At 43.4% G+C, this 26,841-nt stretch overlaps 1 protein-coding gene and 1 long non-coding RNA gene across 2 annotated transcripts; both read left to right on the top strand.

Annotated features, from left to right (window-relative positions):
* Window positions 1-265: 265 nt before the first annotated feature.
* On the top strand, window positions 266-17,722 carry LOC311116090. The gene is made up of 4 exons (XR_014611366.1): window positions 266-339; window positions 668-705; window positions 15,490-15,551; window positions 17,651-17,722. It is a non-coding gene; the product is annotated as an uncharacterized lncRNA (long non-coding RNA).
* Window positions 17,723-17,762: 40 nt separating this feature from the next.
* On the top strand, window positions 17,763-25,447 carry LOC311116089 (NACHT, LRR and PYD domains-containing protein 1 homolog; the record flags this gene model as incomplete). The annotated part of the gene is made up of 6 exons (XM_084191220.1): window positions 17,763-17,862; window positions 17,972-18,222; window positions 22,801-22,929; window positions 23,043-23,178; window positions 23,334-23,369; window positions 25,112-25,447. 6 exons carry the CDS (start codon window positions 17,763-17,765, stop codon window positions 25,372-25,374), a joined length of 915 nt encoding a protein of 304 aa, XP_084047346.1. The 3' UTR covers window positions 25,375-25,447.
* Window positions 25,448-26,841: the final 1,394 nt, after the last annotated feature.

Consider the following 26,841-nt stretch of genomic DNA (forward strand, 5'->3'; position numbering starts at 1 on the left):
CGGCAGGGTCAGACTCTATAGATCAAAAGTGTAGCAGTGGTGAGGTGTGGGGAAAACCCATTGTCCAGGATCTTCTTCTTCCAGTCAATGGAGTGGTTAGACAGCACAGGGTGTTTGCGTGTGTTGACGGCAAGGAGATTAAAGTTTGTGCCGATCAACGAAGCAACATTTGGAAGTCCGGAGATGTCTGTTTTTACCTAGGCTTCACCATTAGAGGTCCTGTGGCCTATGGCATACAGTACCCATCCCATCGCATACGTTTATCCTGTTCAGGTATGATGACAGGGAGGGAGCCTCATAAAATGTTGAAAGTACCTGACATCAAATCGATCAAAGAAGGTAAGACAGTTCTAATCCTCATTTTCTCAATATCATCTCTATATTCTATCACTCATGTTCATTTAAGTAAATGATATGTTCATGTGCTAAGTTATCCACAATACAGTGACTTCCAAACCCACCAATTTACACAGGGGAAACAGTGACGCTGGGAGCATTTGTGACTCATCTCATGGAGATCATTATTAGCACTAAATATCATTGTTATGATATTTGTGATATCTTTGATTTTAAAATGCTCTGTGTCCCAGGAAATTTAGACCACTGTATTATCACTGAGGTTAGTGCTTGGTGTGGTTGATTTTCTGATTGATGTGTCTGTCCCCAGGGGCTGTGAGAAGTTGCACAACATGTGCCAATGTGATGGTGAGTTAATGTTTGTTACAGTATTCATAGTGTACAATAGTAGTAGATAAGTGTATGACAAATGCAACTTCTTTACCACCACCTATGTTGACTGTGCTCTGTATTCATGAATATAATTTTTTTCTCATAAAAATCAGATATATGTTGGGGAAATCCTACATCTCGCTCCAGTTTCACAGCTGACCTCTTAGAAAAAAGCAGTGCTTAATTTGTAAATTGGGAGGTGCCTGAACAAAATGTGAGCACGAGAGGGGGGTGACCTGGGGTGCTCTCAGGTACCAGAACCCATGACAAAACATTCACCTTCATAATAAAGCATTGCATAAATTATCAGCGCTTTTGCGTGCTGGCATACAGTAGTAAAGCTGGTTATAGAATTTGCACACACGTGCCCAAAAATTTGAAGCCTAGGGTTCAGGAAACATTTGACCTTTTATAAACGCATTTAATTCAATTTTACATCATTTTAGATGGCTGGAGACTTGAGCAAAATATTTTTTAATACCTCACAAATGATCGAAATGACAGGCTGCTTTGACAATGACAAACTTAGAATCAGAGATCAATAAATGCGACCTTGTCTTGAATCCATCAATAGCTTAGGCCTAGGTGTGTGGAGAAATTATAATCCTAAAAAAGCTTTCCAGTTTCACTCGCTCACCCAATGATGCACAGTTCACTCACCTGCAATGACCGATGCGCTCATGCTTTAAGCCATCTCTTTGTTGTTTTACTTTGTAAAACAATGCTGTTTGTTCAATAGGCCTATTTGGAAGTTGATAACATATTTTGTAGCCTACAGTCAGATTAGTCTTCTCTTTTCAGTAGAATCATTTGCTTTCCAAACTGTTCTTTCACGCGATTGTATACTGAACAAAAATATAAATGCAACATGCAACAATTTCAAAGGTTTTACTGAGTTACAGTTCATATAAGAAAATCAGTCAATATATTCATTATTCCCTAATCTATGGATTCACATGATTGAATACAGATATGAATCTGTTGGTGACAGAGACCTTAAAAAAAAGGTGTGGGTGTGGATCAGAAAACCAGTCAGTATCTGGTGTGACCACCATCTGCCTCATGCAGCGCAACACATCTCCTTTGCATAGAGTTGATCAGGCTGTTGATTGTGGAATGTTGTCCCACTTCTCTTCAATGGCTGTGCGAATTTGCTGGTTATTGGCGGGAACTGGAATACGCTATCGAACACGTCGATCCAGAGCATCCCAAACATGCTCAATGTGTGACATGTCTGGTGAGTATGTAGGCCATGGAATAACTGGGACATTTTCAGCTTCCAGGAATTGTGTACAGATCCTTGCGACATGGGGTAGTGCAAAATCATGCTGAAACATGCATGGAGGCGGATGAATGGCATGACAACGGGCCTCAGGATCTCAAAACTGAACATTTTAGAGTGGCCTTTTATTGTCGCCAGCACAAAGTGTCCCTGTGTAATGATCATGCTGTTTAATCAGCTTCTTGATATGCCACACTTGTCAGGTGGATGGATTATCTTGGAGAAATTCTCACTAACAGGGTTATAAACACATTTGTGCACAAAGTTTTAGGGAAATTAGCTTTCTGTGTGTATGGAACATTTCTGGGATCTTTTATTTCAGCTCATGAAACATGATATGGACACTTTACATGTTGCATTTAGATTTTTGTTCAGTATTATTGAAATATTGCGAAATGCCTGTTTTGGCTACATGCTGTTCACTGACAGATTTGCCACGCTTCCAGACTGTAGGCATGCCTTGTGATTGGGCTACACACAATCCATAGCTAGGCTATTCATTTTAAATAAGCTATTGATCCTCTGTGACAAAATTATAGGACTACTCCTGGTGTAGTATTCTGAATTAGAATTTTGACATTGCAAACAGTGAAAATAATTGTTCATGCCACCAGAGGTACCGGATCCTGGCAAATGGGTTCCGGAACGAAACAGTCCAAAACTGAAAGGTGCCGGATCCTGTTAAGCACTGGAAAAAAGGATTATAAAATGGTTCTTTGCGGAGGGATAGGGTTCTACCAACAACCATTTTTATCTGAAGAACCATTTTTGGGAGACAATGGTTCTTTGTAAGGCAGGAAGCACCAGTGATTCGGCTAATAAAAAAGTGGTCAGATGACGCAGATGCTAAGCTACAGGACTGTTTTGCTAGCACAGACTGGAACATGTTCCGGGATTCTTCAGACAGCATTGAGGAGTACACCACATCAGTCACTGGCTTCATCAATAAGTGCATCGATGATGTCGTCCCCACAGTGACCGTACGTACATACCCCAACCAGAAGCCATGGATTACAGGAAACATCCGCACTGAGCTAAAGGGTAGAGCTGCCGCTTTCAAGGAACGGGACTCTAACCCGGACGCTTATAAGAAATCCCGCTATGACCTCCGACGAACCATCAAACAGGCAAAGAGTCAATACAGGTCTAAGATTGAATCATACTACACTGGCTCTGACGCTCGTCGGATGTGGCAGGGCTTGAAAACTATTACAGACTACAAAGGGAAGCACAGCCGCGAGCTGCCCAGTGACACAAGCCTACCAGACGAGCTAAACCACTTCTATGCTCGCTTCGAGGCAAGCAACACTGAAGCATGCACGAGAGCACCAGCTGTTCCGGACGACTATGTGATCACGCTCTCCGTAGCCGATGTGAGTAAGACTTTTAAGCAGGTCAACATTCACAAGGCCGCAGGGCCAGACGGATTACCAGGACGTGTACTCCGAGCATGTGCTGACCAACTGGCAAGTGTTTTCACTGACATTTTCAACATGTCCCTGACTGAGTCTGTAATACCAACATGTTTCAAGCAGACCACCATAGTCCCTGTGCCCAAGAACTCTAAGATAACCTGCCTAAATGACTACCGACCCGTAGCACTGACGTCTGTAGCCATGAAGTGCTTTGAAAGACTGGTCATGGCTCACATCAACAGCATAATCCCAGAAACCCTAGACCCACTCCAATTTGCATACCGCCCCAACAGATCCACAGATGATGCAATCTCTATCGCACTCCACACTGCCCTTTCCCACCTGGACAAGAGGAACACCTACGTGAGAATGCTATTCATTGACTACAGCTCAGCATTCAACACCATAGTGCCCTCTAAACTCATCACTAAGCTAAGGATCCTGGGACTAAACACATCCCTCTGCAACTGGATCCTGGACTTCCTGACGGGCCGCCCCCAGGTGGTAAGGGTAGGTAACAACACATCTGCCACACTGATCCTCAACACGGGGGCCCCTCAGGGGTGCGTGCTCAGTCCCCTCCTGTACTCTCTGTTCACCCATGACTGCATGGCCAGGCACGACTCCAACACCATCATTAAGTTTGCCGACGACACAACAGTGGTAGGCCTGATCACCGACAACGATGAGACAGCCTATAGGGAGGAGGTCAGAGATCTGGCCGTGTGGTGCCAGGACAACAACCTCTCCCTCAACGTGACCAAGACAAAGGAGATGATTGTGGACTACAGGAAAAAAAAAGAGGACTGAGCACGCCCCCATTCTCATCGACGGGGCTGTAGTGGAACAGGTTGAGAGCTTCAAGTTCCTTGGTGTCCACATCACCAACGAACTATCATGGTCCAAACACACCAAGACAGTCGTGAAGAGGGCACGACAAAGCCTATTCCCCCTCAGGAGACTAAAAAGATTTGGCATGGGTCCTCAGATCCTCAAAAAATTCTACAGCTGCACCATCGAGAGCATCCTGACTGGTTGCATCACCGCCTGGTATGGCAACTGCTTGGCCTCTGACCGCAAGGCACTACAGAGGGTAGTGGATACGGCCCAGTACATCACTGGGGCAAAGCTCCCTGCCATCCAGGACCTCTATACCAGGCGGTGTCAGAGGAAGGCCCTCAAAATTGTCAAAGACTCCAGCCACCCTAGTCATAGACTGTTCTCTCTGCTACCGCACGGCAAGCGGTACCGGAGTGCCAAGTCTAGGTCCAAAAGACTTCTCAACAGCTTCTACCCCCAAGCCATAAGACTCCTGAACAGCTAATCATGGCTACCCGGACTATTTGCACTGCCCCCCCACCCCATCCTTTTTACGCTGCTGCTACTCTGTTAAGTATTTATGCATAGTCACTTTAACTCTACCCACATGTACATATTACCTCAACTACCTCAACTAGCCGGTTGAGGTAGTTCTTCTTTGACTAGGCCCTGTATATATAGCCTCCCTACTGTCACTTTATTTTACTGTATATATAGCCTCCCTACTGTCACTTTATTTTACTTCTGCTCTTTTTTTCTCAACACTTTTTTGTTGTTGTTTTATTCTTACTTTTTTGTTTAAAATAAATGCACTGTTGGTTAAGGGCTGTAAGTAAGCATTTCACTGTAATGTCTGCACCTGTTGTATTCGGCGCATGTGACCAATAAAATTTGATTTGATTTGATTTGATTTGAAATGGTTCTACCTAGAACCTTTAACATGCTAAGAAACATTTTTAGAAGAAAGGGTTCTTTGATTACGTTTTTTGAATTCTGATTCTTTGCAAGGTAAGAAGGGTTCTACACCCTTCAGAATCTGAATAAGCTTATTTATTGTAATTTATTTCTTTTAAATAGTGCCTGGGCATTTGTGTTTACCTCAGTGTTTAAACTTTAACATCAGGAGTTAAAAAATGTCAGTGAGAGTAAACCTATATGGGAATATTTGTGCAGTGGCTTGCGAAAGTATTCACCCCTCTTGGCATTTTTCCTATTTTGTTGCATTACAACCTAAAATTAAAATGGATTTTTTTGGGGGTTTGTATCATTTGATTTACACAACATGTCTACCACTTTGAAGATGCAAAATATTTTTCCTTGTGAAATAAGACTAAAAAACAGAACTTGAGCGTGCATAACTATTCATCCCCCCAAAGTCAATACTATGTAGAGCCACCTTTTGCAGCAATTACAGCTGCAAGTCTCTTGGGGTATGTTTCTATAAGCTTGGCACATCTAGCCACTGGGATTTTTGCCCATTCTTCAAGGCAAAACTGCTCCAGCTCCTTCAATGTTGGATGGGTTCCGCTTGCGTACAGCAATATTTAAGTCACACCACAGATTCTCAATTGGATTGAGGTCTGGGCTTTGACTAGGCCATTCCAAGGCATTTAAATGTTTCCCCTTAAACCACTTGCTTTAGCAGTATGCTTACCGTCATTGTCCTGCTGGAAGGTGAACCTCTGTCCCAGTCTCAAATCTCTGGAAGACTGAAACAGGTTTCCCTGTATTTAGCGCCATCCATCATTCCTTCAAGTCTGACCAGTTTCCCAGTCCCTGCCGATGAAAAACATCCCCACAGCATGATGCTGCCACCACCATGCTTCACTGTGGGGATGGTGTTCTCGGGGTGATGAGAGGTGTTGGGTTTGCGCCAGACATAGCGTTTTTCTTGATGGCCAAAAAGCTCAATTTTAGTCTCATCTGACCAGAGTACCTTCTTCCATATGTTTGGGGAGTCTCCCACATGCCTTTTGGCGAACACCAAACGTGTATGTTTATTTCTTTAAGCAATGGCTTTTTTCTGGCCACTCATCCATAAAGTCCATCTGTGTGGAGTGTACGGCTTGAAGTGGTCCTATGGACAGATACTCCAATCTCCGCTATGGAGCGTTGCAGCTCCTTCAGGTTTATCTTTGGTCTCTTTGTTGCCTCTCTGATTAATGCCCTCCTTGCCTGGTCCGTGTGTTTTGGTGGGCGGCCCTCTCTTGGCAGGTTTGTTGTGGTGCCATATTCTTTATTTTTTAATAATGGATTTAATGGTGCTCCGTGGGATGTTCAAAGTTTCAGATATTTGTTTATAACCCAACCCTGATCTGTACTGCTCCACAACTTTGTCCCTGACCTGTTTGGAGAGCTCCTTGGTCTTCATGGTGCCGCTTGCTTGGTGGTGCCCCTTGCTTAGTGGTGTTGCAGATTCTGGGGCCTTTCAGAACAGGTGTATATATACTGAGATCCTGTGACAGATCATGTGACACTTAGGTTGCGCACAGGTGGACTTTATTTAACTCATTATGTGACTTCTGAAGGTAATTGGTTGCACCAGATCTTATTTAGGGGGTTCATAGCAAGGGGTGTTCATAGCACTCACCACTTTTATTTAGGGGGTTCATAGCACTCACCACTTTTCCGTTATTTATTTTGTATAATTTTTTTTTACACGTTTTTGTTTTGTTTTTTCTTCACCAATTTGGACTATTTTGTGTATGTCCATTACATGAAATCCAAATTAAAATCCATTTGAATTACAGGTTGTAATGCAACAAAATAGGAAAAACGCAAAGGGAGATGAATGCTTTTGCAAGGCACTGTATCTGGTATTCCCTTAATAATTTTACATGTAGCTGACGTAGTGGTGTAAACAAATAACCAGAGTTGAGTGTGGCTGTCATTTTTACTCTTTGTAGAGTATAACATTCAAAACCACGCCCATCATAATCATATTTCCCAGTATGTTCTATTGCAGGTTCATTTTCAGAATTGTTTGTTTTAATATTTGTGTTTTTGCATGTACATTGATTGGTTGATTAATCTTCTGCTACACAAAGATAAATAACATACATTTTTCTAAACTAATCTAATATGTTAGTGGTTGGACTTATTGTACCCGTTACTGAGATGGCTGTTCCAGTTTAGATTATTTAGGTAGTCTCATTTTTCAATCTTCTCTACACTGGCAGTCATTTTTAATGCAGGTTGCGGGTGATACAAATTATAATTGTTGGATATCCTCACTGACTGGATTCCAATAGGAATTACACATTCAGAGTGTTTAATTTAGATTCAGATGGTTTACCTAGAGGGTTCTAGGTAAACCATCACTTTGCAAGCGAGCATAATGTGACTTGCAGGCCTGATGTGGCCGGTAAACCAGGAGTTTCTTAACACCACCATTTTAGGGTATAACTAAGCCCTCAAATAAAGGCTTTATGATATACAGTATGTAATCTATTGTCATAAAGAGTTTATTTTTAAAGGCTAATAAGGCCGGTGGAACCGTTCATAGAGGGTTCTAGGAAGAACCCTTCAAAGATTAAAGGGTTCTAGGCAGAACCATTCAAAGAGGGTTCTAGGTAGAACCATTTACAGGGGGTCCTATGAAGAACCCTACATAGAGGGTTCTAGGTAGAACACTCTGCAAAGGTTCTACCTAGTACCAAAAAGGGTTCCCCTATGAGGACAAACCAAAGAACCCTATATGGTTCTACTTAGTACCTTTTTTTCTAAGAGTATATAATTCACATCAGAAACCATTCTAAGTAAATTGCAAATAAAGGTATAGAATAAGCAGGTTTGACAACATTGTAAAGGCAAGTTAGGCTTCAAAGTACAAAGTAAAACCTTTACCAACCTGGTCTCAGAGCATTTCATATTATTCTGTACATAAATCTGAGACCCTCCATGTAGTATGATATGTTACGTTTTGTATGGTATGTTAATTTGTGGATGTCCATCATCCATTTCATATGATATGTTACGAATAAAAATGTGTATCCTATGTTATGAATTGCAATTCGTATGATATGTTAGGAATTCCAATTTGTTGTGGCTAACATTAGCTAGCTGGCTAACGTTAGCTAGACTAGGGGTTAGGGTTAGGGGTGACGGTTCAGGTTAAGGTCAGGATTAGGAGTTAGGTTAAAGTTAGGAGTAGGGCTGTTGTGGTGACCATATGACCTTCACACCCACAGTCATGAGTTCCACGTGACCCTTGAGTCACAGTAATCTCCTTTTATGCACTCTGGACATGCTTTTGTATTAACCAACTTGCTAACTACCATCAGGTCCTAATGGCCTCCTACTCAGGGCTCTAACCCTCTGACATCAATACATAATGCAATCGAAAATCACATCAAACACTTATCACCAAAACAGTACACCTATCATACTTTTAAAACTCACCTCACTGTGATGATCAATTTGAAGAAAGAAGTTCAACAGCAGGTTGAAACAGTGTAAAACATGGTTGTTGTGGATGTTGTTTCAAAGCCTAACACAACTAAATGGACAGGCTTTCCAAGCTGATGATTAATTCAAAACACCATATGCATATTAGAGCTTATGCTTATGCATTGGCTTATGAGGCTAAGCCCCACTTGGTTTCCCAAATTAAGCACTGGTAGCTGCAGGAACTAGATTGGGGAGCCCATGGCATACTCCTCGAAAGGCGAGAGCATGCTCCTCGAATAGTGGTTGATGCATGGAGTGAAATAAGTGTTATTATATTTATTTCTAGCTGCTCATATTAAGCACATGCTCCTCTTTAAAACCTAAGTAGACCGGCGGGAATGCGCGCAGCCTCCATTCGCTATTTGAGTGCATATAGATTACTTTTTTTTTTTTTTCCCTGCCCATTTGATAATGGGCCATTCTAAATCGAAACTCATTTTACATATTAGTAAAGACAAGATTAAATTGAGGATAGTCTGATGGGTGAAAATATGATCACTTTATGAGAGAACAGCTGTGCAGCCTGAGGCAAGGAACAAGAGTGCACGTTTTTTGTTGTTGTTACTTTCTCAAATCATCAATAGCCTATAGTTACAATGCAGCCCATACTGTATATGTTTTGTTTTCTAAGACATTCTAAGATTTTTATCATTCACAACTAAAGTTGCCAAATAACTCTAAATCTAGCATACAGGACCTGTTTCAAATTACCCTCAGCACAGCCACTTCATATGCGCACGCGCTACTGTCAAGGTAGATGTAGGTGGGTGTGGTGGTGGAATCAGGCGCAGGACGCAGAACGTTAGTCCAACAGACTTTAGTAGATGCACACAAAAACAATCACGAATAAATGCCCTGAGGCGAAAACTCCGCACGTAGGCGAAAATAACGGGCGCACTAACAGGTGCGACAAAACACTCCAAACAATGTGGAGAAATAGCTCAACCGAGCAAACAGTAGAATAACAGCCTACCGGCACGACAGTAAAACAATAACACACAACACTAGACAAACACAACGAGAACTTATAGGACACTAATTACACTAAACGATAACAGGTGTAACAACAATCAGACAAAAGCAAACGAACATAGAAACATGCAACGGTGGCAGCTAGTATTCCGGAGACGACGAACGCCGAAGCCTGCCCGAGCAAGGAAGAGAGGCAGCCTCGGCCGAAACCATGACAGTACCCCCCCCTTGACGCGCGGCTCCAGACGTGCGCCGACTCCGGCCTCGGGGACGACCAGGAGGACGCGGAGCAGGGTGCGTCGGGTGCCCACGATGGAATTCCGTCAGGAGAGACGGGTCCAAAATGTCTCTCCTCGGCACCCAGCACCGTTCCTCCGGGCCGTACCCCTCCCACTCCACTAGATATTGGAGACCCCCCATCCGACGTCTCGAATCCAAGATGGACCGCACGGAGTACGCCGGTGCCCCCTCGATGTCCAATGGGGGCGGAGGAGTCTCCCTGATCTCACTTTCTTGGAGTGGGCCAGCTACCACCGGCCTGAGAAGAGACACATGGAACGAGGGGTTAATACTTTTATACTCAACAGGTAGTTGTAATTTGTAACACAGCTCGTTCAACCTTCTCAGGACTTTAAATGGCCCTACAAACCGCCGACCCAGTTTCCGACAGGGCAGGCGGAGGGGCAGGTTTCTGGTAGAGAGCCAGACTCGATCACCAGGTGCGTACACCGGTCCCTCACTGCGGTGGAGATCGGCGCTCGCCTTATGACGATGGGGCGCCCGCTGCAGGTGGACGTGTGCAGCGTTCCATGTCTCCTCCGAGCGCCGCACCCACTCATCCACCGCAGGAGCCTCGATCTGGCTCTGCTGCCAAGGTGCCAGAACCGGCTGGTAACCCAACACACATTGGAAAGGGGTTAGGTTAGTGAAGGAATGGCGTAGGGAATTCTGGGCCATTTCGGCCCAGGGAACGTACCTGGCCCACTCCTCCGGCCGGTCCTGGCAGTATGTTCTAAGAAACCTACCCACATCCTGGTTCACACGTTCCACCTGCCCATTACTCTCCGGGTGGTAACCCGAGGTGAGGCTCACCGAGACCCCCAACCGCTCCATAAAAGCTCTCCAGACTCTGGAGGTAAATTGGGGACCTCGATCAGACACAATATCCTCGGGTACCCCGTAGTGCCGGAACACATGGGTGAATAGTGCTTCGGCGGTTTGCAGGGCAGTAGGAAGGCCCGGCATAGGGAGCAAACGACAGGCCTTAGAAAACCGGTCCACAACGACCAGTATAGTGGTATTCCCCTGTGAAGGAGGAAGGTCAGTGAGGAAATCCACCGAGAGGTGAGACCATGGTCATTGTGGAATGGGCAGGGGTAGTAACTTACCCCTAGGCAGATGTCTAGGCGCCTTACACTGGGCGCACACCGAGCAGGAGGAAACATAAACCCTCACATCCCTCGCCAACGTGGGCCACCAGTACTTGGCACTAAGACAGTGCACTGTCCGGCCGATACCTGGGTGTCCAGAGGAGGGTGACGTGTGAGCCCAATAGATCAATCGATCCCGAACCTCGAGCGGAACGTACTTCCGACCCTCCGGGCATTGAGGTGGACTAGGGTCGGTACGTAACGCCCGCTCGAGTTCAGCATCGACCTCCCACACTACCGGTGCCACCAGACAAGACTCCGGCAGTATGGGAGTGGGCTCCACGGACCTCTCCTCCGTGTCATACCGCCGAGACAGTGCGTCTGCCTTACCGTTCTGTGACCCAGGGATGTACGTGATCTTAAATGTGAACCGGGTCAAAAACATATTCCACCTCGCCTGGCGAGGGTTCAGCCTCCTCGCTGCCCGGATGTACTCCAGGTTACGGTGGTCCGTCAAAATGAGGAAAGGGTGTTGAGCCCCCTCAAGCTAGTGCCTCCACACCTTTAGGGCCTGTACCACGGCTAACAGCTCCCTGTCCCCTACGTCATAGTTTCGCTCCGCCGGACTGAGCTTCTTGGAATAAAAAGCACAGGGGCGGAGTTTAGGTGGCGCGCCGGACCGTTGCGAAAGCACGGATCCTACACCGGCCTCTGACGCATCCACCTCTACCTGAAATGGCAAAGAGGGATCCGGATGCGCCAGCACCGGGGCCGAGGTAAACAGGTCCTTCAGCCTCCCAAACGCCCTGTCCGCCTCGGCTGACCACTGCAGACGCACCGGACCCCCCTTCAAAAGAGACGTTATGGGAGCTGCCACCTGTCCAAAACCCCGGATAAACCTCCGGTAGTAATTCGCAAACCCCAAAAACTGCTGCACCTCCTTCACAGTGGTTGGCGTTTGCCAATTACGCACGGCTGACACCCGGTCTACCTCCATCTTCACCCCTGACACAGACAACTGATAACCCAAAAAGGAGACCGACTCCTGGAAGAACAGACACTTCTCTGCCTTGACATACAGGTCGTGCTCCAACAGCCTCCGCAACACTCGGCGCACCAGGGCCACATGCTCGACTCGGGTAGGCGAGTACACGAGAATGTCATCTATGTACACGACCACCCCCTGCCCCTGCATGTCCCTGAAGATCTCATCCACGAATGATTGGAAAACTGAAGGAGCGTTCATCAACCCGTATGGCATGACAAGATACTCGTAATGGCCTGAGGTGGTACTAAAGGCTGTCTTCCATTCATCGCCCCCCCTAATGCGCACCAAGTTGTACGCGCTCCTGAGATCTAATTTAGTGAAGAAACGCGCCCCGTGCAATGACTCCGTCATGGTCGCAATCAGCGGGAGTGGATAACTGTACTTCACCGTGATCTGATTGAGACCACGGTAGTCAATGCACGGGCGTAACCCCGCATCCTTTTTCTTCACAAAAAAGAAACTCGAGGACGCAGGGGAAGTGGAGGGCCGTATGTATCCTTGTGTCAGAGATTCCTCTATGTAAGTCTCCATAGCTCTCTTCTCCTCCTGAGACAGAGGATACACATGGCTCCGTGGGAGCGCAACTCCTGCCTGGAGGTCTATCGCACAATCTCCCTGCCTATGGGGAGGCAACTGCGTCGCCCTCGACTTACTGAACACAATAGCCAAATCCCCATACTCAGGGGGAACATGCAATGCGGGCACCTGGTTTGGACTCTCCACCGAGGTAGCCCCTACAGAAACGCCTAAACATCGACCCACACACTGGGCAGACCACTTCATCAGAGCCCTCTCCTGCCACGAAATAGATGGGTTATGGGTACTCAACCAGGGCATGCCCAGCACCACCGGATATGCAGGCGAGTCGATCAGAAATAGCTGGATCATCTCCTGATGACCCCCCTGCGCACACATCCTTGACCTCCCTGATCAAGCCCGCACCCAACGGACGGCTATCTAGGGCATGAACGGGGAAGGGAACGTCAACAGGGAGAAGGGGAATCCCTAAGGCTAAACAACATTTCTTATCAACAAAATTCCCAGCCGCGCCTGAATCTACCAGCGCCTTATGCTGGGAATGAGGTGCTACCTGTGGAAAACGCACAGGCATACAGAAGTGTGCAACAGAGAGCTCTGGGTGAGTGGGGCGCCTACTCACCTGGAAGGACTCCCCAGTGCGGGACCTGTCGTCTTCTCCCCTAGGGGGCCATCCCCAGCACCTAGCCGCGGTGTGTCCTCCCCGACCACAGTTGGTGCAGGAGATGGACCTCGTCATCCGACCCCTCCTCTCTCTAGCGCCAGCGCCCCCGAGCTCCATGGGGCACGGCTCGGAGGCGCTGGAGGGTGAAATGGACGGACCCCCCTCGGGACGTCCGCGGGTAGCTAGCAGGGTATCCAGCCTGATGGACATGTCGACCAACTGGTCGAACGAGAGGCTGGTGTCCCTACAGGCCAGCTCCCTACGGACGTCCTCACGTAGACTACATCGGTAGTGATCGATGAGGGCCCGCTCATTCCACCCTGCATCTGCCGCTAGAGTACGGAATTCTAAGGCGAACTCCTGGGCACTCCTCTTCCCCTGCCGGAGGCAGAACAGACGCTCCCCCGCCGCTTTCCCCTCCGGGGGATGGTCAAACACCGCCCTGAAGCGGCGGGAGAACTCGTCGTAGGTGATTGTGGTAGCGTCGATTCTCCTCCACTCTGCGTTGGCCCATTCCAACGCCTTACCGGAAAGGCAGGAGATCAGGGCGGACACGCTCTCGTGTCCCGAGGGCGCCGGGTGCACGGTGGCCAGGTAAAGCTCCACCTGGAGAAGGAATCCCTGACACCCGGCAGCGGTCCCATCATAGGCCCTCGGGAGCGAGAGTCGAACTCCTCTGGGTTCCGGAGCGGGAATGGGCTGACTTGCCGATGGTGCGGGCAGGGAGGATGGTGGTGGAGGTTTCCCTCGGGTCTCCCAGCCTCGGATGGTGGTGATAACCTCCTGCAGTGCGGACCCCATCCGCAGGATCTGGTCATTCTGCTCGCGGACCCGGTCCTCCAGCGTCGCCTGTGCTGCTGCGGCTCCTGCTGATTCCATTCTTGAGGTGTGTTATTCTGTCAAGGTAGATGTAGGTGGGTGTGGTGGTGGAATCAGGCACAGGACGCAGAACGTTAGTCCAACAGACTTTAGTAGATGCACACAAAAACAATCACGAATAAATGCCCTGAGACGAAAACTCCGCACGTAGGCGAAAATAACGGGCGCACTAACAGGTGCGACAAAACACTCCAAACAATGTGGAGAAATAGCTCAACCGAGCAAACAATAGAATAACAGCCTACCGGCACGACAGTAAAACAATAACACACAACACTAGACAAACACAACGAGAACTTATAGGACACTAATTACACTAAACGATAACAGGTGTAACACCAATCAGACAAAAGCAAACGAACATAGAAACATGCAACGGTGGCAGCTAGTATTCCGGAGACGACGAACGCCGAAGCCTGCCCGAGCAAGGAAGAGAGGCAGCCTCGGCCGAAACCGTGACAGCTATGTAATGGAGAAAATATCCTTTCTGTTTTATTCAGCTAAGTTCAATTAAATTGTTCTTACTATAAAATCAGATAAAATAAAATAATGGAAAGGGACTCATAAGCATATATTGTTAGCTAAATGAACAAGCTTACAGCGTATGACATGGTGCATAACCAGATAGTAGGCCAACTCATATTCGGTTCTTCTGAAATACATTTTCTTCATATCATAATGTTTATATAAAAAATGAAATAAATAATGAATTTATTGTGATGGTGTATATTAAATTGATTTATTAGACTTTTTTAAATGTAGATGTTCTAAAGGTGCACATCAGTGGCTTGTATGAGTGGAGGCCTGGAGATGCTAAATGTGTTTATGTTAATTAACAGTCAATTACCGTGAGACCAGCATGCTTTTGCATGACAATAACCGGCTGACAACATTTCATGACCACCACAGTCCTAGTTAGGAGTTAGGTTAAAGGGTTGAGGTTAGGAGAAGGATTAGCTGACATGCTAAGTAGTTGCAAAGTAGCTAAAAAGTAGTATGTAGATGAAAAGTTGCTAATTAGCAAAATGTCTAAAGTTGTCCATGATGAGATTCGAACATGCATTTAGGTTGCTAAACATTCATATTAAACACCTACCCATCCACCCTGACCAGCCACTTTCCTTTTGTTTTTGCCTTAAGTAACTTATGTCTCATGTAACCATACCAAACGTAACATATCATACTAACTTGAAAGTCCAGGATTTATATTTACTATGTTACATGTAGTCTGTGAGACCAGGCTGCCTTTACACTGTGATGTTTAAGAATTATGCAATAAATTCAGTGTATCTGTGAAAATCAGAGATCAATGTTCTCTTATTCAGGAGTCTACCAACTGGGTTCAGGTTGAGCCTGTGGCCATCACTGAAGAAGGCCCAATGTTCAGGTACTCTCCTGGAATGTATTAGTCCCTCACCATATACAGTAGATTAAAGCTTTAAGTTTTGTTATCCAACAATTCTGTCTTAAGATAATAATAACTAGATGGAATGTACAGTTGAAGTCAGAAGTTTACATACACTTAGGTTGGAGTCATTAAAACTCGTTTTTCAACCAGTCCACAAATGTCTTGTTAACAAAATATAGTTTTGGCAAGTCGGTTAGGACATTTTTCCAACAATTGTTTACAGACAGATTATTTCACTTATAGTTCACTGAAGTTTACATGTGCCTTTAAACAGCTTGGAAAATTCCAGAAAATGATGTCATGGCTTTAGAAGCTTCTGATAGGCTAATTGACATCATTTGAGTCAATTGGAGGTGTACCTGTGGAAGTATTTCAAGGCCTACCTTCAAACTCAGTGCCTCTTTGCTTGACATCATGGGAAAATCAAAAGAAATCAGCCAAGACCTCAGAAAAATAATTGTAGACCTCCACAAGTCTGGTTCATCCTTGGGAGCAATTTCCAAACGCCTGAAGGTACCATGGTCATCTGTACAAACAATAGTACGCAAGTATAAACACCATGGGACCCCGCAGCTGTCACCTAGAGATTAACGTACTTTGGTGCAAAAGTGCAAATCAATCCCAGAACAACAGCAAAGTATCTTGTGAAGGTGCTGGAGGAAACAGGTACAAAAGTATCTATATCCACAGTAAAACGAGTCCTATATCGACATAACCTGAAAGGCTGCTCAGCAAGGAAGAAGCCACTGCTCCAAAACCGCCATAAAAAAGCAATACTACGGTTTGCAACTGCACATGGGGACAAAGATCGTAGTTTTTGGAGAAATGTCCTCTAGTCTGATGAAACAAAAATAGAACCGTTTGGCCATATTGACCATCGTTATGTTTGGAGGAAAAAAGCGGTATCTTGCAAGCCGAAGAACACCATCCCAACCGGGAAAAACGGGGGTGGCAGCATCATGCTGTGGAGGTGCTTTGCTGCAGGAGGAACTGGTGCACTTCACATAATAGATGGCATCAAGAGGAAGGAAAATGATGTGGATATATTGAAGCAACATCTCAAGACATCAGTCAGGAAGTTAAAGCTTGGTCGCAAATGGGTCTTCCAAATGGACAATGACCCCAAGCATACTTCCAAAGTTGTGGCAAAATGGTTTAAGGACAACAAAGTCAAGGTATTGGAGTGGCCATCACAAAGCCCTGACCTCAATCCTATAGAACATTTGTTGGCAGAACTGAAAAGGCGTGTGCGAGCAAGGAGGCCGACAAACCTGACTCAGTTACACCAGCTCTGTCAGGAGGAATGGGCCAAAATTCACCCAACTTATTGTGGGAAACTTGTGGAAGGCTACCCAAAATGTTTCACCCAAGTTAAACAATTTAAAGGCAATGCTACCAAATACTATTTGAGTGTATGTAAACTTCTGACCCACTGGGAATGTGATGAAAGAAATAAAAGCTGAAATAAATCATTATCTCTACTATTATTCTGACATTTCACATTCTTAAAATAACCTGACTGACCTAACTGACCTAAGACAGGTAATTTTTACTAGGATTAAATGTCAGGAATTGTGAAAAATTGAGTTTAAATGTATTTGGCTAAGGTGTATGTAAACATCCGACTGCAACTGTACCTGCTAACACTTATTTAAAGATGACAGTCTGACTTCATTGCATTTGTTTAATTAATTGTTTAAAAGAAATACAGTGTAAGTGAACCCCACCTCTTTAAGGAATACCTGGGATAGGATAAAGTAATCCTTCAACCCCCCCCCCCCCCCCCCCCCCCCCCCCCCCGCCCCCCCACCCCCAAAAAAACAAAAAAACAAAAAAAACATGTAAAGTGGTTATCCCACTGGCTATAAGGTGAATGCACCAATTTGTAAGTCGCTCTGGATAAGAGCGTCTGCTAAATGACGTAAATGTAACGTAAATGTAATGTAAATGTGAGGATCTACAGACAAGTTTAACAAAGTAAAGCAACCATTCTTATATTGGCCAACTGCTGATAAACAATTAAATACATGACTTACATATGCTAAACCCATTCTGTCTTCTTTTCATGCCGTCCCTAGCATGTCTCCCCCAGGGCGCTACGAGTGCACAGCATCAGGGCTCCGGTGGGTGTGTAAAACCCATGTCATTCTGACGTCTCAATTCAGCTCCTGGGAGCCTCACAGGGCAATGATGAAAAGCTTGGGGTACAAGCAAGGAGGCCCCCTACTGGACATCACAATCATTTCAGGAGAACTGGAAGAAGTGCATCTGCCACATTTTGCCTGTTTCGGTATGTTTTATTGTTTATAACTAAAATATAACTGATGCAAACTACTTTTTAAAATCCTTGTTAATGTCAACCTAATGTTTATGCAAATGTACTGTTTTTGCCTCTGCAGGCGATGATCCCTCCTTTAAAAAGAAAGTGAGAGTTCTACATGTAGAAGACTGTGGCGTGTCCATAGTAAAAGTGGATGAAGTCACCCGCTTCCACGTCAAGATCCTCCATCCATCCTTCTCTCCAAAAGGAGTTCTCATGAGATCTGGCCTTCGGGTGAAAGCGCACTGTGACTTGCTGCTCTACCAGGCCAAGACAGCATTCCTCACGCTACATGCATATCTGGTCCCCTGTGATTCCTCTGTAGAACAGGTTATTTCAGTTTATTGTTCTCCTCTGTGATTAAATAATATCTTAATGGTATCAATGCAGATAATACCAGTGGATTAAAAAAATAAGACATTTAATATATAGTGTATAATTGTCTAGATATTGCCAAGCTCCTATTCAGTGCTTCACTTGAGCAGGAGCTCACCGGAGCTGACTACCAGCACCTCAAATGTTCTACTGCTTGTTCCTCTTATAGAATATTAGCTCAAAAGTATTGTATTGTGGATCTCCTCCACCTAAATATAAACAGTACAGGCACCCAAAATGAGTAAATATGGTTCCTACAGACGGAAAAACAGCTGTTTATATTCTGTCCAAAAGCAGGGGAATTTGGTGGACTTATGGTTTTTGGAAACCGTGGGGGTCAGAGACCGATTATTATGGTGGGAGATTATAATACAGTTTTAAGTACCTCAATGGACTGTAAATCATAAAGGAAATCACACTACAAGCTATCACCCTCATGCACTTAGGGAAATTACAAATATCATGGACACATTAGAACTAGAGGATATATGGAGGCTTAAACATCTAGATTTAGTGAGATATACATGGAGGAGGCTTAATCAAACTAGCCGTCTTGATTACTTACTGGTATCCTTCGTGCTGGCACCAAAAGTTTTTTTTAAAGTGTTGATGGGGGTAGAATGCAGTCGGACCATCAAATAATTGGCATCCACATGACTCTTACAGAATTTCCACATGGGCCAGGATATTGGAAATAAAATTAAAGCCTATTGGATGACAACCTGTTTTTAACCAAGACAAATGATTTCATATCTGACTTTTTCCTGCGTAACATAGGTACAGCAGATCCACTTATTGTATGGGACACTTTTAAATGTGCCTTCAGAGGTCATGCAATTCAATTCTCATCTTTAAAACAAAAACAATTTCATTCAAAAGTGTTCACATTAACAAAGGAAATAGAAGAAATAACAGTACAGATGGATAGCAATAAAAACGGTACCGTAGAGTCACAGAATAATTTAGAGGAAAAAATTTAATAAATGGAGGAACTTATTCGGGAATTATCAAGTATAATGTATTATAGAAGTCAAGCGAATTGGATGGAAAGTAAAAAATGCTCAAAATTGTTTTTCAATCTTCAACATAGAAATGCTACCAATAACAATTTACAGAAAACTTGTTACAAATGATGGAGTCATCCATGATTCACCAAATTATATTCTGAAAGAGGAAGCAAAGTACTTTAAGCATAAATTATTATTATTATTATTATAAAATTATTTTCAGTTGTCTCTTTTTCCACTACCTAAGGATATTTTTTCCTAATAATAGTGTAAAATTAACAGCTGTACTGAAAGACTTGTGCAAGGGCCTAATTGCAGAGGATGACCTTCTTGATGCAATTAAAAGCTTTTAGGCCAGGGAAAACTCCAGGGCTGGATGACATACCAGTTGAGGTACAGTGCATTTGTAAAGTATTCAGAACACTTCCCTTTTTCCACATTTTGTTACGTTACAGCCTTATTCTAAAATGGATGGGGAAAAAATGCTTGTCAATCTACACAAAAATATCACATAATGACAAAGTGAAAACTGTTTTTTTGAAATTTTACCAAATCTATTACAAATAAAAACAGAAATACCTTATTTACATAAGTATTCAGACCCTCGAAATTGAGCTCGGGTGCATCCTGTTTCCATTGATCATCCTTGAGATGTTTCTACAACTTCATTGGAGTCCACCTGTTTTAAGATCAATTGATTGGACATGATTTGGAAATGCACACACCTGTCTATATAAGGCCCCACAGTTGACAGTGCATGTCAGAGCAAAAACCAAGCCTTGAGGTCAAAGGAATTGTCCGTAGAGCTCCAAGACAGGATTGTGTTGAGGCACAGATCTGGGGAAGGGTACCAAATAATTTCTGTAGCATTGAAGGTCCCCAAGAACACAGTGGCCTCCATCATTCTTAAATGGAAGAAGTTTGGAACCACCAAGACTCTTCCTGGAGCTGGCCTCCCGGCCAAACTGAGCAATCGAGGGAGAAGGGCCTTTGTCAGGAAGGTGACCAAGAACCCGATGGTCACTCTGACAGAGCTCCAGAGTTTTTTGCTATTCAAATTAGATCTAACAATAATATAGAGGGGATTAAAAACAAAGGTGTCATTGTACTCTGACGACTCAAAGTTCCTCTTAAATCCGCAATCTGGATAATTTTTCTAACCTCTCTCGATTACAACCAAACTATTATAAGTGAACCATATTAGGTATATTCGATTTTTTTTTAAATGCAACTTATTTTAGCAAAATATATTTCACTTTATTTGGAATGGCAAGCCAGACAAAATAAAACATGCTCATTTATATAATGAATATGAGTTCGGGGGCTAAAATGATTAAATATTAAAGCATTAAACCTCTCACTAAAATAATCAGTCATACAAAAGTTATACTTAAACCCGAACTGGTTCTCCAGTAGATTACTAAGAATGGCTCATCCCTTGTTAAAAAATGGCATTTTCCCCTTTATCAAGATTATAATCTCTCACTTTCAGTTAATTGAAAATGTAACCTTTATCAAAATATCGTCCTTTCTAAAACAAGCCATGCAAAAAGCTGGTTGCAATTCCAGTTTCACCCTCCAGAAAAGACAGAACAAATATTACAACAAATAATATGGTTAAATTCAAATACTAACTGACATGTATAAGTACTATATACAGTGGGGAAAACAAGTATTTAGTCAGCCACCAATTGTGCAAGTTCTCCCACTTAAAAAGGTACACGTCAACTATGACAGACAAAATGAGAATTTTTTTTCCAGAAAATCACATTGTAGGATTTTTAATGAATATATTTGCAAATGATGGTGGAAAATAAGTATTTGGTCAATAACAAAAGTTTCTCAATACTTTGTTATATACCCTTTGTTGGCAATGACACAGGTCAAACGTTTTCTGTAAGTCTTCACAAGGTTTTCACACACTGTTGCTGGTATTTTGGCCCATTCCTCCATGCAGATCTCCTCTAGAGCAGTGATGTTTTGGGGCTGTCGCTGGGCAACACAGACTTTCAACTCCCTCCAAAGATTTTCTATGGGGTTGAGATCTGGAGACTGGCTAGGCCACTCCAGGACCTTGAAATGCTTCTTACGAAGCCACTCCTTCGTTGCCCGGGCGGTGTGTTTGGGATCATTGTCATGCTGAAAGACCCAGTCACGTTTCATCTTCAATGCCCTTGCTGATGGAAGGAGGTTTTCACTCAAAATCTCACGATACATGGCCCCATTCATTCTTTCCTTTACACGGATCAGTCGTCCTGGTCCCTTTGCAGAAAAACAGCCCCAAAGCATGATGTTTCCACACCCATGCTTCACAGTAGGTATGGTGTTCTTTGGACGCAACTCAGCATTCTTTGTCCTCCAAACACGACGAGTTGAGTTTTTACCAAAAGTTATATTTTGGTTTCATCTGACCATATGACATTCTCCCAATCCTCTTCTGGATCATCCAAATGCACTCTAGCAAACTTCAGACGGGCCTAGACATGTACTGGCTTAAGCAGGGGGACACGTCTTCCACTGCAGGATTTGAGTCCCTGGCGGCGTAGTGTGTTACTGATGGTAGGCTTTGTTACTTTGGTCCCAGCTCTCTGCAGGTCATTCACTAGGTCCCCCCGTGTGGTTCTGGGATTTCTGCTCACCGTTCTTGTGATCATTTTGACCCCACGGGGTGAGATCTTGCGTGGAGCCCCAGATCGAGGGAGATTATCAGTGGTCTTGTATGTCTTCCATTTCCTAATAATTGCTCCCACAGTTGATTTCTTCAAACCAAGGTGCTTACCTATTGCAGATTCAGTCTTCCCAGCCTGGTGCAGGTCTACAATTTTGTTTCTGGTGTCCTTTGACAGCTCTTTGGTCTTGGCCATAGTGGAGTTCGGAGTGTGACTGTTTGAGGTTGTGGACAGGTGTCTTTTATACTGATAACAAGTTCAAACAGGTGCCATTAATACAGGTAACGAGTGGAGGACAGAGGAGCCTCTTAAAGAAGAAGTTATAGGTCTGTGAGAGCCAGAAATCTTGCTTGTTTGTAGGTGACCAAATACTTATTTTCCACCATAATTTGCAAATAAATTCATTAAAAATCCTACAATGTGATTTTCTGGATTTTTTTCCTCAATTTGTCTGTCATAGTTGATGTGTACCTATGATGAAAATTACAGGCCTCTCTCATCTTTTTAAGTGGGAGAACTTGCACAATTGGTGGCTGATTAAATACTTTTTATTACTTGTATATAAAAAAAGGGCCATATATGTCAAATGTGCATGTAAACAAAAGAAAAAGCTGTAAAAACAACGTTTATTTTTGTCCTCCTGAGTGGATGTGCCGTAAAAAATTACACATAAAATTAGAGTCAGATATGGTTTTGCTGTGTCGAAACATCTCGCTGCAGTTTTTCTTGGGGTTGCCGGTTTTTCGGTTTAGAATATATTATATAGTTCATTCATTGACAGTTTCACACCACAAAATCCAACAAAATGTAATGTGTGAATGGTTTTGATAAGGAAATGTTGGCTTATGCTTCTTCAGGCTATGAAGAAAAAGGAGCAGTCTTATGGATACAGGAGTATCAGAAAGCCGCAACCAGTGAAGTCCCTTCGGATGAAGGATTGGTTCAGCCTCACAACATCATCTCCCTCTGCTGAAGTTAAACCTCCTGTATGGGTTGAGCTCCCACAGAATATCAATCTAGTCCAAAAAGCAATAGCAATTTTAATATCCTATAAAAAAAACTACCAAAAGAAACACCCTCTCATCTACTGTCTCCACAGAAAATGAAGCTGAGGTATGACAACACTACACCAAACTTCTTTGAGGTGTTCATAGAAGATGCAGATGTTGACTTTGGGATGAAGCTTATCAGTGACGTGGCGGGGGAAATCGTCTGGGATCATACAATACGAAAAGGTCAGAAAAAGATTATGCGAAAAATATCAGTGTCTCAACAGACACCATGTCAGTTAAAGTCAAAGATAATAATAATAATAATAATAATAATAATAATAATAATAATAATAATAATAATAATAATAATAATTCAATTTGGTGTGTTTTTCCCCCAGCTGACTACAGACACGAAACCACTCAGAATTCACAAAGTAAGTGTTGTAATATTCCTGTAAACATTAGAAGATCCAAAACTAAATGATTTTTCATTCAGCTTGGATCCCATCTCCGTCCTATGGATTAAAAAAATAAACAATGATTGGTGTTACTTGGATTATTATTTTTTACATGATAGTACTTTAAAAAGAAGTGGCAATATTTAGAGAATAAAGTGGCAATATTTAGAGAATATAATCAAAATTACATTTTGTGAATAAAGTGGTAATATTTAGAGAATAAAAAGGCAATATTTCCAAAATAAAATGGCAACATTTGGACACACTTGGTGATTTATTAGATCATTAGATTTATAAGTGTGAGTGTGCAGTGACGCCTGTTTGAACGAGCGTATTAGATCATTCGATTTATGGCCGAATATTAATATTTCAAATCAAATTTTATTGGTCACATGCGCCAATAAATACAACAGGTGCAGACATTACAGTGAAGTGCTTACTTACAGCCCGTAACCAACAGTGCATTTATTTTAAACAAAAAAGTAACAATAAAACAACAACAAAAAAAGTGTTGAGAAAAAAAGAGCAGAAGTAAAATAAAGTGACAGTAGGGAGGCTATATATACAGGGGGGTACCGTTGCAGAGTCAATGTGCGGGGGCACCGGCTAGTTGAGGTAGTTGAAGTAATATGTACATGTGGGTAGAGTTAAAGTGACTATGCATAAATACTTAACAGAGTAGCAGCAGCGTAAAAAGGTTGGGGTGGGGGGGCAGTGCAAATAGTCCGGGTAGCCATGATTAGCTGTTCAGGAGTGTTATGGCTTGGGGGTAGAAGCTGTTGAGAAGTCTTTTGGACCTAGACTTGGCACTCCGGTACCGCTTGCCGTGCGGTAGCAGAGAGAACAGTCTATGACTAGGGTGGCTGGAGTCTTTGACAATTTTGAGGGCCTTCCTTATCATGGCTGCGTTTAAAACTCAAAGTAGACAGCCCTCGGCCTAAACCCTCAGCCCTTGAATTATGTTTTACATCGTCACATCCTAGTATACCTTAAATGTCCCTTACCCAATCATGGGAGGGTGATGATCGGAGAGGCAACGTCCTTGGTGGAAATTTTGAAGTTGAGCTTAAAAACAACCAACTTAAAGCTATTAATGTGTCTAGTAAGCTAACGTATCTAGCTAGCACCCCTGTCAGGTAGCTAGCTACAGTTACCCATAGCTGGCTAGCTAGTTTTATAGTTTGGTAACTTATTCCAATACATTTCAGAATTCCAAAAATGTTTATGAATCTAGTTACGTTTTATAGGCTCCTCACTACGAGACTAAGCCAATTTGCCAACGCTAAAATCAATGGCTATTTCTATTTTTTAGCAAGCTAGCTTCATATTTTTTCTGACATGCCGAAAATGCAGCCTTGTTGATTAAATTTGACACTTCGCGGCCACCAGAGTTTGACATGTGACTACAGTTTGCATTGTGGGTCATATCAAACCCGCAAGTGACCAAAGTTGTTCACTCGCACCCTCAAGATAAATCGAGGGCTGAAGTGAGTGAATTGGACCTCCACTTAAGATGGCAATCAAACTGCATCTGGTTTCGACTGAGATTCCCGTGAGGGAAAGTGGCTAGTGCAAGGGCTGAGGGGGTAAAAATAACGTGTTTAGACTGCAGACAATGTTTTTTATTTCGTTTTTTGTATTATTTTCGTTTTTTTTATTACAAATGTGAATTTCATCACTTTTAAATGCAATTGTCCTGCAACCAATCTTTACCTCAGACCAGCACTTTGTTGACCTCCACCGGACAGACCTGATCCAGAGAGTGAGCCAGGTGAAGCCCATCTTGGATAAACTCCTGGCCAAGAGAGTCATCACTGTCGAGGGCTACAGTACAATAATGGCCAAACACACCACCCAGGACCAGATAAGGGAGCTCTACATGGGACCTCTGAGGGCAAGCGGCAGCAGAGCGAAAAATATTTTCTATGAGATCCTGAAGGAGCTGGAGCCACTGCTAATCAAAGACCTGAAGGATGAATGAGGAGCTGGACTGGTGAATGGGGGGCATTTTAAGCTCATTTTAGGGGAAAGGGGCATAAATGATGGCAGTTACAGTTGGTTTGAAAACTTTGTGTTTACAAGAAACACAATATAAGAGGAGCATAGCATCATTATTTTATCATTCTTATTTTTCCACATGTAAATATTAGTAGCCAGCAGAACAGCAACCCAATGTTTTAGCCTGGAGGCTTTGCCAAATATATACTATTTGATAGTTGGGTTGGAATTGAATTTCCTCTGAAAAGATAAATGCTCAACCATGTCACCTAGATGCTCTGGATCATTTACAGACAAGAAAATATATAAAGGAAATATTTTATGACAATAGAAAAATATATAATGAAACGATGATGCAAAGAACAATTACATTATTTCATTTTGGCTATTTTATGAATGACAAGTCAGTGAGGGTAAGGAATACCAGTGATGTAAGTAAATATATGAAGATATGACTTTGTAAAGCTTTATGTACCCGCCTAATGAAACGTTTTACAGTAATGAATGATTTGTGACATCATTTTCACAACACAGGTATTAGAATATGTATTGAAATAAATACCTACTTACAGATGTGGCTTTTGTCCTGATTTAAATCAGACTAAACTGAAATGATGCAATTCTGTCATTGTGCTAAAATAAATATAAATTCTATCCCGTGTGGCTCAGTTGGTAGAGCATGGTGCTTGCAATGACAAGCTTGTGGGTTGGAAAAAAGCATAAAGTACAAAAAATGTATACACTCACTGTAAGTCGCTCTGGATAAGAGTGTCTGCTGAATGACTAAAATGTAAATATATATTTGCTAACGTATCAGTTGTTTTGATTGATCGTCTAGAATTTCAAGCTTCCAATACAGATAAAAACCTCAGTTACCTTCAATAAGATATACACTGCATGACCAAAAGTATGTGGACACCTGCTCGTCGAACATCTCATTCCAAAATCATGGGCATTAATATGGAGTTGGGCCCCCCCTTTGCTGCCATAACAGCCACTCTTCTGATAAGGCTTTCCACTAGATGTTGGAACATTGCTGTGGGGACTTGCTTCCATTCAGCCACAAGAGCATTAGTGAGGTCGGGTAATGATGTTGGGCGATTTGGCCTGGCTTGCAGTCGGCGTTCCAAATTATCCCAAAGGTGTTCGATGGGGTTGAGGTCAGGCCTCTGTGCAGGCCAGTCAAGTTCTTCCACACCAATCTCGACAAACCATTTCTGTATGGACCTCGCTTTCCGTTCTGTGAGCTTGTGTGGCCTACCACTTCGCGGTTGAGCCGTTGTTGCTCCTATATGCTTCCACTTCACAATAACATCACTTTATGTTGACCGGGGAAGCGCTAGGACGGCAGAAATTTGACAAACTGACTTTTTGGAAAGGTGGCATCCTATGACGGTGCCACGTTGAAAGTCACTGAGCTCTTCAGTAAGGCCATTCTACCGCCAATGTT

Source organism: Coregonus lavaretus (genome assembly GCF_964263955.1).
Source record: "Coregonus lavaretus genome assembly, contig: HAP1_SCAFFOLD_1960, whole genome shotgun sequence".
NCBI classification, from domain to species: domain Eukaryota; kingdom Metazoa; phylum Chordata; class Actinopteri; order Salmoniformes; family Salmonidae; genus Coregonus; species Coregonus lavaretus.